Source organism: Pan paniscus, chromosome 1 (assembly GCF_029289425.2).
Source record: "Pan paniscus chromosome 1, NHGRI_mPanPan1-v2.0_pri, whole genome shotgun sequence".
In the NCBI taxonomy this organism is placed as follows: Eukaryota; Metazoa; Chordata; class Mammalia; order Primates; family Hominidae; genus Pan; species Pan paniscus.
The window spans coordinates 25,721,977-25,738,880 of NC_073249.2; the positions used below are offsets into that span (position 1 = coordinate 25,721,977).

The following is a 16,904-nucleotide window of genomic DNA, read 5'->3' on the forward strand; positions in this document are numbered from 1 at the left end:
GGTTGAAGAGAAAAAGGTGGAGGCAGGCTGGCGCAGAAGCAGGAAGGGTGAGGTTACAGGCTGTGTTAAGGCCTCTGTCACATTCAGGGCAGCTCTGGGCATTTACTGAAGCCCTGGCAGCAGCATCTGGGACTGGCTGGGAGACGTACATCCTCAGTTCTTCAGTAGTTTGGCTCCCGCCATCCAAGGAATAGAGCAGGATGCTCCCAGAAAAGGCTGGTCCTTCTGGAAGCAAGTCCACACCACCTGCTCATGGGAGAAAGGACAGGTGACGCCCTTCTTCTAAGAGGCCATGAACCTGAGGAATGGAAACAAGTCCCATCTAACAAGTCCTTTGCAGACACTGTTCTCTCTCTAGTGCTTTCTCTTGGCCCTGTGGTTGCTGTGTCACCTCCCTCTTGTTGTCTCAGCTGTTCTTGCTGACTTCCAGCTGGGCAATCCCTCACCAGCTGGCAGAAGTGGATTGGATCTTCCCTGTACAGAGTGCAGTCTATTTTCCCCACAGTGCTCCCTGTACCCCCACAGTCACCTCATAAAGTTACAGGTGGCATTTCTTGCTGGCTTAGGGAATGGAATGAGGCCACTCCATACCTTGCCCCAAACCTGCTCCTTGAAAGTGGAGTGCTTTGGTTTACCCTCTCCCTTTACTTTGCACTTTGGTTTACCCTCTCCCTTCTGCTCCAGGAGGCCTCTTTGTGCCTCCCTCAGGGGTCCCATAGGGTAGCTGAGCAGCCCTGGGATGTGTTCCCAGGCTTCATGACCCAGTACCTGGCTACTTTGGTCTGCATTCTTGCTCAACCTTGGTCCCTGATGCTCTGCCACCTGGGACCCCCAGCCTTGTGCCCTATAGTGGGAGAGAGATCTGGGGATCCTTCCCCAGTTGCATCTGGAGCCCCTTCTGTACACGTGTTCAGGACTCAAAAACTGTTTCTCCATCATTTAACAGGGAAGTGCCTGGAGTTGTCCCCCCACCCCCTTCAGACTTGGCTTAGGCTCGTATTTCCTCAAATCCCATTTGCTCTGACTTGTTTTGCGTGTCTGCTTGGGAGCAGTGTCTCCTTTCTCTGCTGGATCCTGGGTATCCAGAGTTGGAGGGCGTGATGGTTAATATTGAGTGTCAACTTGATCGGATTGAAGGATACAAAGTACTGTTCCTGGGTATGTCTGTGTGGGTGTTGCCAAAGGAGATTAACATTTGAGTCAGTGGGCTGGGAGAGGCAGACCCACCCTCAATCTGGGTGGGCAGCATCTAATCAGCTGCCAGCGTGGCCAGGATAAAAGCAGGCTGAGGAATATGGAAGGACTAGACTTGCTGAGTCTTCCGGCCTTCATCTTTGTCCTGCGCTGGATGCTTCCTGCCCTTGAACATCAGACACCAAGTTCTTCAGCTTTTGGACTCTTGGACTTACACCAGTGGTTTGCCAGGGGCTCTCGGGCCTTCGGCCACAGACTGAAGACTGCACTGTTGGCTTCCCTGCTTTTGGGGTTTTGGGACTCGGACTGGCTTCCTTGCTCCTCAGCTTGCAGACGGCTTATTGTGGAATTTCACCTTGTGACGGTGTGAGTCAATACTCCTTAATAAACTCCCTTTCACATATACATCTATCCTATTAGTCCTGTCCCTCTAGAGAACCCTGACTAATACAGAGGGATCTAGGGAAGGATTAACTCTGGGGGCCACAACTCTGATGCCTACAGAGGCCACATAAATGAGCAAAGTAGGCCAGGAGGAGGTAACAAGAGAGAGTAGCGGGGACTGTGGCAAACCAGAGAGCCTGCCCTGTGTGAAGAGGAAGCCATCACCTAGCTTGAGCTGGACGTTGCCATGCAGGAGCCAGGAGACCTTCCCAGACTGCCTTGCATTTCCTAGCGCTCCCCTAGAAACTCTCACTCCCCTCACCCTGCCCTTGTTTCTTTACAGGATTTACCACCACCTGTCAGATGTGTTTATTTATTGTTTGTCTTTCTCACTAGCATGTATACGCCATAACATCAAAGATTTTCTTTTTCCCCACTGTTGTATCCTTAGGGCCTGGAATACTTGGCACAGAATGAATGCTCAGTAAATATTTGTAGAATAAGTAGAGAGAGAAATTTTGGCCAGATTTTGCAGTTTTTATAAGAAATCAGAAATCTAGGAATTTCCATCATGGTGTACCGTGGTCAGAGCCAGAAAGTGCAGAAGGCTATGATGGAGCCCATCAGCCTCATCTTCAGATTCTTACAAAATAGATCCCAGATTCAGGTATGGCTCTATAAGCAGAGAATATGTGGATAGAAGGCTGTATCATTGGTTTTGATGAGTGTATGAACCTTGTGTTAGTTGATGCAGAAGAGATTTATTCTAAAACAGAGTTAAAACAACTGGGTTGGATCATGCTAAAAGGAGATAATATTACTCGGGTACATAGTGTCTCCAACTAGAAATGATCAATGAAGTGAGAAATTGTTGAGAAGGATATAGTTTGTTTTTAGGTGTCCTTTGTCCAATATGAACATTTATTCATATTGTTTTGATTACCCTTATGTTATTACAAGATGACAATAAGTACTGTGGGATTGTTTGTATTAAAAATTTTTTTTTAAAAAGGAAATCAGAAGTCTAGATTTTCTAGAAATCTAGAAATCACTACGCTGGCCAGTACTGTATGCGCTGGACAGACTAGATCTGCAAGCAGGTTAGGACGGGTTTACCGTCTTCAGTCTACATCAAGCCCCCACCGGGCCTGAATTATGGTTTGGACCCTGGGGACTTTCTGCATTCCAGTCGGCTTTCACCTGTGATGTGCGTTGAGCTACTGCTAGCTGTCCTCACTTTGGACAAACTGTTTGGAGAAACTCTGTGCTTCTGTAGATGTGCTCCAGGCTTCTGTGCAGTCAGTGGCTTCTGATTGAAAGGCTTTTTCTGTAGTTACCCTGCCCACCAGCCTGGCCAGTGTCCCCTCTACTACTCCCTTTAAGAGTTTTGCTTCCTTTCTATCTCTTTTCACATATTTTTGCTCTTGGGCATTGTACTCAGGATATTTTCCCAGCCTCAAAGTACCTCGTTTTCTGCTCACAACACCCCACTGGGTTCCTTGGCATTTTAACATTTGAGTTCAGTTCACCTCACGTCAGTATATTTGAGCCTGGAAGACCACCCTCATCTTGCTAGGAGATGCCATTATCCTCTGTTTAATATCTGATGCACTTTAAAGGTCTATGTATATTTGGAAACCTCAGGATACCTAGCCCGGAGTTGGAACTGCCGGGCCATTTAGGATCATTTTCGGAGGGGACACTTGACAGTGTGTCAGGGCTGTCCCTAGCAATAACGGTGATGTGCCATTTTTGTATCTCACCCCGTGTATTTCAGCCATGGCTGGAGCTAACAATTGCATCTCAGTGCTCATCTTTTCATTTCTTTCCCCATTACACCTGGCTTCTAGCATTTTTGTCTTATTTTTGAAACCAAAGAGCATTATAATTAAACTCAGTAAGCAAGCCGCTTTCCCTTGAAACACGCTCTGAGATGTGTTTACATAAGCCTCAAATATATTTACTCAGTGGGTTTTTCTCCCTCTGGTCAATCAATTCCACTTTTATAATTTACTAAGAAAAATGTTTCCCTCTAAGTAGCATTAAAGGTCTGATTTAAAGCTGGAGGTGAGGCAGAAAGTCCTGAAGCTGTTTCACGCCATTGAGTCTTATTCCTTCCACAATCACAGAAACGAGATGGATGAGAATTGGCCTGGTGGGCTTCAGAAGCAACTAGGAGGAACTCTGAAATAATCTGAACAAGTTTCTTCAGCTGTGAAGAGTTTGCTTGCTTTTTTTTTCTTTTTCTTTTTCCTTTTCCTCTCCACTGAAAACTTAGAAGGTAAGGCAAAAATGGCTTCTGATTCAAAGATGGCCCGCCAGCCTTTCCTGTTCTTTCCTCTGTTTTGAAGTACATTAACTCTCTGGGGTGCTCTGTAGCTCCTGGAAGCCGAAGACTCCCCTGGCCCAGAATAGTCCTCGGCCAAATGTAGTGATGTGTGATAGCTGCCCCTCCCTGAGGAGCTGCCCCCACGCTGCTATCAGGTCTGAGAGGCCCCTTCTGGGTCATCATGGGAACCAGGAGTGGAGGTGCTGGGAAACCTATGGGGGGCAGCAGAAGTGGATTAGTGTGCCTTATTATATGTAGCATGACTCCAAAGTGTTATTTTGAGGCTATAAAAATTATAGTTGCCATAAATGAGTCACGTTACCATTGTTCAGAAAAACACCAGTGCTTGGGGCTAATCTTCGAAACTCTTTGTTTCAGAAAAATACCAGACTTGGGGCTAATCTTTGAAACTCTTAGTGACTTTCTTTCTTGGGTGACCCCAATACCCCACCGTCTGCTGAGAACACAGTACCTGGGACCTTTTGAGTTTTCTGGGTATCTGTCATACCCAGGATTGATGTTCTCTATAGTCTTGCTTCTAGAACACTGGTGGCTTGCCATCATCCACTCTAAAAGGAGGATGATGTTCTAGTAAGGTGTGCCAGGTTCTTAATTTACAAGTACAGTAGGAGGTGGGCCCACGGTGTTGAATGGTGGTGGACTGAAGTACTGTTGGTTGTGGATGCTTACAGGAGTGAGGGAACATGTGGCTTATCTGACATACTCATTTGTCAGAATCAGGAAGAACTTTCATAGCCTATTTACTCATTTAAATATTTATCAAATGTCTTCTTCATGCCAGGAAACAGCGGAGAACAAATAGGCACTCCTTCCTCTCCTGGGAAAGAAGGCGGGGAAGAGGGTTCCAGGCTGCAGGAAGGAGATGAATAAAGGTCCTTCGGCTAGGAAGTGCATAGCACTGGGGTGGGGACTTGCAAAGTAGTGGTAGGACTGGTGCAAACATGGAACAGTTAGTGCAAAGGCTGAGAGTGGAGAGGGAGGCAGTGGCCAGATCACGCAGGGCTCTGGCACTGTGTGAAGAATTCTGGACTTTATTCCTAAGGGCAATGGGGAATCATGTAAGATTTTAAAGCAGGGCTGTTTATAGCCAGATTTGCTGCAGTGTGGAGAGTGCAGACACCAGGAAGAGACAATTGCAAGATAGGAAACCCTCATTATTTGCAGATAACTGGTATTGGAAAGAGACCACTGAAAGTAAAATGGAGGTCCACATTTCTTAGTAAACAGTTTTTTTTAAAAAAAGGCTTGATTAGTATCTTACTTTGAAAGATAATATAAAAAATTATGAAAAAGTTTTCATGTGACTTTGTATTTCGTGATGCTTATGTAATAATTGCAGTTTTGCGCTAGCTCTTTGAACAAGGAATGAATCAGTTGTTGACTTTTTGAGGGAGAACTCATGCTGAAAAGATGACAAGACAGCAGGATGCAACACTTTTTGCTTCCTGCTTGAGTTTTGAGGAAGAATCATGAAAACTTTCAAAGAGTTCATTAGTTTCTCCAAGGCCCTCCTTCAATACTTTGACGCTCAAACCATTCCCTTTTCAAGGACCAGTCCTGCCTTGAACCTCAGCAGTTTTCCTTCCTCAGCTGCAAATGCTTTAGCTCTGCCAACTTCTTGGTCAGTGGTACTGAAGCAGATCTCCAGTATTACTTTCATCAACTTCATGAAATCCAGCAAATTGAGCAAAATGTTCAGTGTTACTTTGCAACCACCTTGCATTGTATCTACATGTGAGGTTGGCATGGTTGGTAGTTTTAGTGTTTCTAGTGTTAGGTGGGGAGGGATGGTTGGGTGAAAACTCATGAATATTTTCACATTATGACAATTTTGCTTCTTTTTGCAACCTCCTAATTACTGCTCCTGGATGATGACTATTTGGAGAAAGAGGGTACTTTATAGTCTTACTGGGAGTGGAGGCAATGGAAGCAATGTTAGGGGGGAGGATGGGATTTGAGAGTTATTTAGGAATAAAATCAAAAGCACTTGGGAAGCAATTCGATATGAATGGAGTGAGGAAAAGGAATCAGAATGGCTTCTGGGCTTCAGCAACTGACAAACTAGTGGTTCTGATGCCTGAGATGGGAAACCTGGACAAGAAAGGCAGGTGGTGGGAGTGAGATAGCAGTCCTGAGTCCTATACCAAACAGAGGGGTGGATAGGGAAGGACACCAGCAACTTCCTGGTATCATTTCAGTTTTTGTTTTCCTATAGGCAGTAGACGCTCAATAAACATTTGTTGATTCACTTGTTTGTGTTCCCTGGTGTTTGGGTTAATTGTATGTTGGGGGATAACAGTGAATAATAAGGAGGTTTATTGAGGGCTTTCTGTGTGGCAGGCACTAAGCTAGGCACCTTGCGTATCTTATCTCATTTTTATCTTTATAAGAACTCTAAGAAGTCAGGCTGTTTTATGTTATTGCAATGTAAGGAGATGCTATCTTATGAGGTAGGTCAGAGGGTGAACAAAATGCTAGCAAGGGGTGGGGAGAGAGGGTGGTTTGTGGCAATTGGAAAGTGAGGATGAAAAGGGGCTGATGAGAAGCTATGTGTAGGTTGACAGGAGGAGGGACTCTTCCTGAAATTTCTTGCTACCTTTGTACAGAGATCTAAGGCATGTATTTCAAATGATGTGAATGTATTTACTTCAGCTTCCACATGGCACTGCAAGATTTAGGAAGGCAGAAAACTCATCATCTTGCTAGAACTAGTCCTGGCTCTGACACTGCCTGGCCTTGGGGGGGTCACTTGAACTCAGGGCCTCAGCTTTACTTGTCTGGCAAATGGGCATTAAATAGCCACTTTGTCTTGTGCAAAGCACAGGCAGATTCAAATACAGGAAATGTTAAAGGAAAAACTTTAGACAAAATAAATGTGACAAAGTTTATTTGAGCAAAGAAGGATTCATGATTTGGGCAGCCCTCAAAACCAGAAGAGGTTCAGAGAGCTCCACTGCAGCAGCGTGGGCTTTTAGAGGCTGAATATGGAAGTAAGACAAATACAACACATTTGATTGATTACAGTGGAAAGACTGGTTTTAGAGGTTAGTTTGTGGTTTCTGATCTGTAAAGTCTCTACTTTACAGTAAAGTTTCATTTTACTGTTTGCATTGGGCTTTGGCTTGCTTAGGTAAAAACTTACAGTGGTGTAGCTTCCCCAGCCTGATGGCTTCCCAATTAAAATGATTGTAACAGAAGGCACTCTCCTTGTGCAATACACTGATGAGGGTGTGGCTTATGTGATTTCAACTCTTGGAGGGTGAAGGGCTGAGCCTATAGTACATTTTTTTCTCATCTGCATTTTCTAGGAACTTACCCTGTCCAAAAGCCATCTTGTTAATCTACTTTATTTTATTTTATTTTTTTATTTTTTGAGATGGAATCTTGCTCTGTGAACCAGGTTGGAGTGCAGGGGCACTATCTCGGCTCACTGCAACCTCTGCCTCCCAGGTTCAAGCAATTCTCCTGCCTCAGCCTCCCGAGTAGCTGAGATTACAGGTGTGGGCCACCACGTCCAGCTAATTTTTGTAGTTTTAATAGAGACAGGGTTCCACCATGTTGGCCAGGCTGGTCTCAAACTCCTGACCTCAGGTGATCCACCCACCTTGGCCTCCCAAAGTGTTGGGATTACAGGAGTGAGCCACCTCACCTGGCCAGATTAACCTACTTTAATTCTACATTAGCAGGATTTATTGTGGGCAACTTCCAGATGTGCAAGATCCATTAGGCTGAGGTACATTTGTAGGTTCAAAGAAGGTGCAGAGAACGAGTGCTTTAAATCTGACTCAGCGAAGGCAGGTGGTAACAGGGTGAATGGATTAGGACAGAGCAGGGCCCCAGCATAGGGACTCATGTTCTAACTGTGTGTGTGGGCTTCTGCCTGACATTATTTCCTTTGGTTCTATGTTGTTTGTTTGAGGGAGAGTAGGGACCACAGAGCCTGGGGTGTCAGCAGAAGCCCCTGCCTACGATTCCCGGAGGCACTGAAGGTCCTCTTTTGTCCTGAATATGGAAAGGCCAGGGAATTGTTCCTTATCAGCAAAGAAGCAGTTGCTTATTGGGAGAGATTATACTCAGGCGGGGAGAGAGAAGCTGGCTTACCCACAGGGGAACATTAATCAAGATACTCCAGAGGCACTCTAAAAATATCATACCTGCTGTTACATATACAGTCATGTGGATCTTTGATATCTTTTATATCCTGATGTCCTCTCTAGCCAACTGGAGACCACACACACACACACACACACACCCCATACAGTCTTCCCTCGGTATCTGTGAGGTACTGGTTCCAGGATCCCCAGGAATATCAAAATCCACAGATGCTCAAGTCCCTGATATGAATGATGTAGTATTTGCAGATAGCCCATGCATATCCTCCCATATACTTTAAATCACCTCTGGATTACTTATAATACTTAATACAGTGTAAATGTTATGTAAATAGTTGTTATATGGTATCATTCAGGGAATCATGATAAGAAAAAAGTCTGTACATGTTCAGTACAGACAAAGCCATCCATTTTTTTCAAATATTTTCAACCTGCAGTTGGTTGAACCCATGGATATGGTACCCATGGATACAGAAGGCCAACTGGAGATATATACAGATATCCCTAAACATTTCGCTTGTTACAAGTAAATCCTTTTTGCTCAGTATCAGATGATCTTGCACAATAAACTGTGAGGTCCAAACTCATTTTACAGATTAGAAAACTGAGAATCCTAGGAGTCAAGTGATTGCTGCCAGTCACTCAGCAGGCAAGTAAGGGTCCAGGGCTTTGAACACAGGATTTCTGAGTTCAAAACCTGTGCTATTTCTACTCTACTAAGTTTGTAGCCTTCTCAAGGGCAGAGATGGTGTTCTTTAGGTCTCTCTTGTCCCAGTGTCCTGCAGATGGCCCCGCACATGGTGATGCTTGGCAAGTGCTGGTGAGTGATGATGGCATACAGGAGCTACCCCTTAAGCCGGAAGGGAGAGGAACTCCAGGAGGGTTGGAGGCTGGTGCAAGATGGGGGAGATTTACTAAGTGATTCTAAGAGGACGGGAACTTAAACAGAGGATCCTGCTAGGATGCTCAGGAGTAGGAACCTGGCTGACTCATTCACTCCCCAGTCCCATGTGCCACCTGGTCAGCCTGCCCAGGTGCTGCTGCTGGATGGTGATGGGAATCAGGGGAGCAGGTGACAGGAGCAAACAGGAGTACTGAGGATGCTAAGAGGTCATGGCAGAGCTGGAGCCAGGCGTTACCAGGGCTGGCAGGCATCTGTGCTCCAGGGCTAGGCTGGGGGAAAGGGCAGAGGTGGAGTGTGGCTACAGATAGTGCTAGGGCTGCAGGATGGGGGCACTGGAGACCCAGTCAAGCTGGTGTCTTCCAGGTTCAGAAAAGTCTAGGTTACCTCTGGTCACAGTGGGTTGGCATCTGTATCATTTGGAGGGAATGAAGGATAGTATAATTATATGGCTTGCGGGAGGTCAAAAAGTCAGTCTCTCAAATCCAGGTAGACCTGAGTCTAACCATGATATACGCGAAGTCTTCAGAGAGGTGAGTGTCAGAAGGTGGGGGAGATGAGGCTCTACTTGAGGCATGGGGAACAAACTTGAGAAGCAAGTCAGAGCCTTCCTTTGAATGCCAAAATTTGATTTTAGCCAGAGAAGGCAGAAGTGGGAGAAAAAGGGGGGAAACAGAAAGTGGGTCCCAGAAAGCTTTACTAGTGACAGACTACTCAAGGTCTGAATTTTCAAATAACCCTTGATACAATTATACTGAGGTGAATTCAGTCAGTAAGAATTTTATGCTGGGGTCTGTGAGAACCACCAGGCCCACTGTCTGCCTCCAGGCAGCTTCCAAGTCTAGCCAGAGAGATGGGAATTGTCAACAAAGCAAATAGAGTCAAAAGTCAATGTGTGGGTCGACTCTGGGCACACTGACTATGAATTAGCCCTGCTCCGCAAGGAGTGGTTAAAAAAAAAATCAGTGTGTGTATGTGTGTGTTTGTGTGTGTGTGTTTTAAGGTAGTCAAAATGGCATGAATCAAACGCCAAGGGCTTCAAAAGGCGTGTTCACCAAGTGGGGGAAGGGAGGCTCTGTGACTGCTTCGTGGTAATGTACAGAGCTGAAATAGCTCCCTGTGTATAAAAACATTTAGAGCAGCCTTCTGTGGAAGAGTAGGCTAAGGATGCCTCAGCTGTGATAAAATATTGAAGACAGATTTTTAAAAAACAAGCATATATTAGCAGGGTCAAAATCTTTACATTATACTCAGATGTGCAATCAGCACAGCATTCATTATTTTGCTCAACTATTCTCAGCTTGCTGAGGAGCCCCAGTTTCCATGGACCATGAGTGGGAGGGAAACATAAACTAGCCGATTAAAGGTATTATGCCTCTGCCTGTTTCAAGTTCTTACCTCTCTTGGATAAATATTGCTTTCAATTACTCTATTTGAGTGGTGCTATACACTGAATGTTTGTATCTGTCCCCCCTCCCGCCATTCATATGTTGCAATCCTAACATCCAATATGATGGTATTAGGAGGTAGGGCTTTTGGGAGGTGATTAGGTCATGAGAACAAAGCCCTCATCAATGGGATTAGTGCCTTTATAAAAGACGCCCTAGAGAGCTCCCTCACCCCTTCTGCCATTTGAGGACACAACTGGAAGACAGCCATTTATGAATAAGGAAGTGGGCTCTTGCCACATATCAACTCTGCTGGTGCTTTGATCTTGGACTTCCCAGCCTCTAGACTTGTGTTGTTGTTTCTAAGGCATCAAGTGTATGGTATTTTGTTATAGCAGCACGAATGGACTAAAACAGGTGGTTTCTCACTTTGTAAAGTCTGGTTCCTCCCCCACCATCCTAGGATGGCACGTGGGTATAAGGAAGGCCAAACAATGTCCTCCCACCAATGAGAGAAGCCCGCTAGTCCTTACATACCCTAGTGCTGACTTATGGGTCCTTGCTGGCCTCCTGGAGATGTGACTGGCATGTTGTGGGGTCTCTTCTGATTTCCTCAGGGTCCAGTGGACCTTTCCTGGCTGACTCAGCCCCACCTGAGTGCTCCTTACTGCTGCAGACATGACACATCACAGCCTCCGTTCAGTGCCTGACCCAGAGGTCCACCCCACAACCTCTGCAATAGGATTGAGCTGACTTTTTCCTCCCTGCCCTCAGCTCAATCTTATATAATACCCGAGGGAGACTTGGGGGCACTTCCGTTGTCTCTCATCTTCTGTGTAAGTGCTCCATGATGCCATCTTTACTCTGCTCCTGGATTCCTGAATGGGCAGCAGGGCATACATGTTCCCTGCTTTGGCTTCTGCTTCAAACTACCTGAGGCTTTACTCTTGTTTCCGCTTCAGCCATTGATCAACCTCAAGGTAATGTAGGGGCTACTGTAGGGTTTCCGATGTCTGACCTTTCTTCTTTCCTTCCTCTTTCTTTCTACCTGCAGTCCAGAAGTATCTCCATTTCTTCCCTTGGTGTTTGAGAAATTCCATTAAGCTATAGCTCGAGTTCTTGCTACCTACAGTTTATAATAACATTAGACATCCCGACCTTTAAGCTTTGATTTTAATGTGTAAAGGGAATTTTTGAATTAAGGGATTCTTTTTAAACAATGTCTGATTCAGGATTATTATCTCCTGGTGGATTTTATTTTATTTTTTTTCTTTTTGAGGCGGCGCCTTGCTCTGCCATCCAGGCTGGAGTGCAGTGGTGTGATCTTGGCTCACTGCAACCTCTGCCTCCTGGGCTCAAGTGATTCTCTTGCCTCAGCCTCCTGAGTAGCTGGTACTACAGGTGCCTGCCACCACGCCTGGCTAATTTTTGCATTTTCGGTAGAGACAGGGTTTCACCATGTTGACCAGGCTGGTCTTGAACTCCTGACCTCAAGTGATCCACCTGCCTTGGCCTCTCAAATACATTTCTTTTTTTTTTTTAAGAGAACATTTGTTATAGTCTCCGTTTTGGGACCAGACACAGGCATTACCATCCAGGTCTTCCAGTCTCCCTAGAATAGATTCAACCCAGTGCAATGTGTGTATTTGAAAGGCTATTCCCAACTTTATTTTGGAATTCCTTTTGTGGAATTCTTTTTTCAGAGCCAATTTATGGGGCATACCAAATCACTCTGTAGTCATGCTTCTAATATTATTTAGAAAAACCTTGGGCTACAAGAAGCATAAATAGGGGGCAAGTTCTTCTTTTATAATAAGAAAACTAGAGGCAGACAGCCCAGGGCTAGTGTAACTTTAATAATGCCCTTGGAGAGCTAGACTCACACTGTGCTCTGCTCTGCACTCTCCTATGCTGACTTTCATCTTGCACCTGCAGCCTTGGGATTGCAAGCTGGCTCTGCACCTCCAAGCACAGTGTGGACTTTCCAGATGGGAAGAAGGAGGAAGGGCAATGGGCAAAAAAGTCTCTGCCAGCCAAGTCTGCCCCACTTCATCAGGACATGGAAACCTTTCCTAAATTCCCATGAAGTGCACCTCTGCTTAAAGCGCATGAGTGAGCACTAACTCCTGAGCAGCCCTAGCTCGAAGGTGGCCAGGAGGAGGGACTTGTCTATCAAGGTATTTCCCAGTGTTTTTGTCTGCCTTATTCACCACCTAACTAGTATGTCAAAGCCTTCTGACTGCTTTTGAAAATTAAAAAATTGAAAATTAGTCAGGTGTGGTAGCTCATGCTTATAATCCCAGCACTTAGAGAGGCCAAGGTGGGAGGATTGCTTGAGGCCAGGAGTTCAGGATCAGCATGGGCAACATAGTGAGACCCCAGCTCTGTATTTAAAAAAAATAGCTCGGCATGGTGGCACATGACTGTAGTCCCAGCAATTTGGGAGGCCGAGGTGGGAGGACTGCTTGAGCCCAGGAGGTCAAGGCTGCAGTGAGCCATGGTTGCACTACTGCACTCATCTGGGCAACAGAGCGAGACCTTGTCTCAAAACAAAACAAAACCTATGCTCCAAGATCAAAGCTGTTTTTTTGCTGGCAGTTCCCCAAACAAGTTTCTAAATGTGAACAGCAGAGTAAATGTCCATCTTCCAGAGGACTCTGAAGGGAAGCACATTTGGATATATTCCTTTGAAAACGCATTCTCGTCGTGACAATCCATTCACACTTCATGCAGTAACTGGCAAGGATCCAAAAGCCTCCAAACCCACAGCATCCCTTCGAGCCTCTGTGCTTGCTTGCAAGAGCTGGGTAGACCCTGTGAAATGTCAGGAGTGAGGTAGATGAAGAGAAAATTAAACTCTCCTCCAGCTGGGCCGCCTCATTTGATGTCAGCAACGGAGGGACATTTTGTTGCTGTGACTTGAATTGTAATATCTAGGGAGTGCTCTGGGTGGGCTGTCGGAAGAAGCTTAGACCGGGAGCCAGAACCTTCACATCGGAAGGCAACCAGGACCATGCCCAGTAATGAGGGCTATGTGGCTGCTCTGATCTCTTTGAGAAGCCACTAGCTTTAGAGGTGTTGCAGAGCAGTCTCCCCCTTCACTCCCCAGAGGACTGGGCTTCTGTGCTTGCCCTACCTTGTTTATCTCCCTCTGCCTGATGCTGGTGAAAGTGAAATCTGTCAGGTTTGATGCAGATTCTTGTTGAATGCCACTTCCCCACAGACTTGGGAGGTTGAGGTGCAAATATATGTAAGATGCTGTTGGAGATTTGCAGAAGAACAAAATATGATTCATTGATTCATGTAGTCATCTGCTTATTTGTTTTTATTCATCAAACATCCGTTGAGCTGCTTCTGTGTGTCAGCCACCTGCTGGGGATGCCGAGATGAGTGAATCCACATTGCTGCTTTGCAAGAAGAGGTCAGAGAGGGAAGAGGGAGAGAGAAAAACAGATGTAATCAAGTGGCCTTAGAACTTGCTGGGGAGGTGTGAGGAGGAAGGGCTTGGCGCTGGTAAGACAGGCCAGGGGTAGGGGTAAGGAAAGCTCTGCCAAGGAGTTGATGCATGAATGGAGTTTTGAGGCCAGTCTGGGTGCAAATCATGATCTGAGGCAGCTTGTGATAACTCTGCAAGAGAAGCGTAAATAAGGTCTTTAGGACACATACCAAAAAAGAGGTGACTTCTGGCTGGAGGGTAGGTGGTATCAGAGAAAGCTTCATGGAGAAGGGGTAAGATTCAGCAAGAAGTTTGCAAGCAGACGGAACAAACAAGAAAAATCACATCAATGAAAACGACCAGGGTATGTTTTGTACATATCCAAGTTCGATTGGGAGATTAGATTCATAGCGGAGAGTGTAATAGGAAAAAGACTGGAGAAGTAGGTTGGAGTCATATTGTGAAGGGTGTTGATGCCCTGTTAGGTTGCATTTCATTGGTGAGCAATGGAGGACAGTTGCAAGCAGGGGTGTGACATGATCACAGGTGTTCATAGAAGAAAAATGGGCTGAGAGGAGCTGGGTGGGAGGAGGACACTGTTATTTTGCTCAACCTTTGGAAGTTGCCTTTTAATGAGAGACTGCCCTGCTTGAGGCTTCTTTGGTGAGAAGTAACATAACTCATGCCAGCCCATCCACATCAACTCTGTTTCCCTCGACTACCAGGTCTAGTCTCACCTAGGAGCCCTGTTGCCATTAGGAAGATAGTGTTTGTCTGTGAAGCAGAGCCTGGTGAGAGAGTGAGGCAGGAAGCAGGTTGCCTCCTGGATCAGAAAAGCTCTTCAAAAAGTAATATGGCCAGGCATGGTGGCTTACACCTGTAATCCCAGCACTTTGGGAGGCTAAGATGGGAGGATCACTTGAGTCCAGGAATTCAAGACCAGCCTGGGCAACATAGCAGGATCCTGTCTCTATGAAAAAAAAAAAAAAATTAACCAGGCATGATGGCATGCACCTGTAGTTCTAGTGACTCAGGAAGCTGAGGTGGGAGAATTGCTTGAGACTAGGAGGTTGGGGCTGCAGTGAGCCATGATGGCGCTACTGTACTCCAGCCTGGGCAACAGAGCAAGACCCTGTCTCTTAAAAGAAAAAGAAAGTAAATGAGTATGTGTGTGTGTGAGACAGAGAGAGAGAGCGAGTGAGCGCGAGAGAGAGAGAGACAGACAGACAGAAAGAGAGGGAGAGAGAAAGAGAGAGGAATTAATTAATTTGGGGTCAGATCATGAATGACTTTGTTGGGAAAGATCCAGGCAGACAGACGCCAGGGCTTTCTAGGATGACTTGGTGATGGAGCAATTCTGAGTGATGATGGAGATGATGGCTCCTCAGATGTGGGTTCCTGGCTTACTGCTTGCTCAGGCAACAGGTTTTCTGAGAAAACCATAATGTGTTCACACCTAGAATATGTATATAGCTCTGGCCACAGTGTTAAAAGAAAACTTAGAGTGAGACAAGGTCCACAGATGGTCTCTAAAAGGTTGAAGGGCCTTCCATCTGAACACACATTGAAAAGATTCAGATCTTTGATATGGAAAAGATAAAGGCTAAGATGCACAGGCAGGATTTTGGAGCTGTTTGAATGGAATGAATAGGAGAAACAGGGACTTGTTCACCAAATCTTAGACTCCTAGAGCTAGGGATCTACAGTGAAGGTGGAAAGAAGCAGTACCAGGCCAGAAAGATGCAATAGCCTTCACATGATGAAAAGCACGCTTGAGGACACTGAGACCTCAGCAGCTGGTGTGGAATAAGCAAATAGGTAGAGGTGAGCAAAGTTACGTCACTTCCAGGATGATAGATTCGCCATAGGATGCTAAGGTAGGCAGTGGTGCCTGGGGCCCGTGCTACTTCTTTTGAAGTTGACACTGCAAGGGACAACGATGCCTCCCAGGGAAGTGCCACTCAGTGGCATCAGTGTGGTGGGTCCCAACTTGCACAGAAAGGGGTTTTCTGTTTTCTTCTGCATTTCCTTGAATCTCCAATGTGATCAACACCAAAACCCAGGATTTGTAACCTCTCTTGACTTTTATTTCTTCTGCCTCAAATTATGATGATTTAATGCTAAGCAGTATCTCAAGGGAACTTTAAGCAATAAGGCATCAAGGCTCTCCTGGTGAACTCTGAAACAAGAAAAGGCAATACTGTAAACAGACCACGCAGAGCCAGCTCTTCATTATCCAAGGTCAGGAGGGGCAAGGAACATAAACACACACACACACACACACACACACACACTCTCTTACACGTACACATCATAGATTGGATTAACAGCTTCAATGTTTCCCTCAACCAACTTAATCAGAGCTGCTAATAAGGGACCAAAGGGACTAGTTTTCTTTTCTTTTCTCTCCTCTCCTCTTCTTTTCTTTTCCACTCCACTGGCTGAACGTGTAGGAGTGGGGAAATGATCAGCATGTTGGGGGGGGGCAGCCACAGGGAGGAGCAGAGGATCCACTCCCGAGTAAACAAATCCCAAGGAGGCAGAAGAAGCTGATGGCTGCGGGTGCATTTCCAGCACCGGAGGAGGAAACTCTACCTGACTCAGAAGGGAATGTGGCGACGTGGACTCTGGGTTGAATGGGACAGGGTCAGAGAAAGCAGGGCCCCTGCAGGCTGGGCCTGACCAATCTGTGTCCCCCGTGACACTGCGCAGGTGACTGCTGGCTTCTGGCTGCCATTGCCTCCCTGACCCTGAATGAAGAGCTGCTTTACCGGGTGGTCCCCAGGGACCAGGACTTCCAGGAGAACTATGCGGGAATCTTTCACTTTCAGGTACTGTGCTCTGCTCCGGCCCTTTGTTGCTGTTTTCTGTACTCTTAGGGCTCACTGCAGGTCCACTGCGTCAGAAATTCTGGGTTTGGGGCACAGTGACCTATGTCTTAATAATCCCTCTAGGTGACTCTGATGCACACTTCAGTCTGAGAACCTCTGCTTTAATGCATCCATCCAGATATCCACACATCCATCCTCTTCCCAGCTCTCCCAGGCCACGTGGCCTTCAGGAAAGCCCTGTGGACTGAGGGTCAGGAGGTGTGGGTCTGAATCACTTCCTGCTGCCACTAGGTGGCGCTGGGCAAGTT

At 46.1% G+C, this 16,904-nt stretch overlaps 1 protein-coding gene and 1 pseudogene across 1 annotated transcript in view; both read left to right on the forward strand.

Moving 5' to 3' along the window:
- The window catches only part of CAPN8 (calpain 8), a 73,472-nt gene that overhangs the window by 19,116 nt on the left and 37,452 nt on the right, over window positions 1-16,904 (forward strand). The window contains exon 3 of the mRNA XM_003814894.5: window positions 16,478-16,596. Coding sequence (XP_003814942.3) covers window positions 16,478-16,596 — 119 coding nt within the window. The remainder of the gene's footprint in view (window positions 1-16,477; window positions 16,597-16,904) is intronic.
- Window positions 2,150-2,424, forward strand: LOC106634212 (small nuclear ribonucleoprotein E-like; annotated as a pseudogene).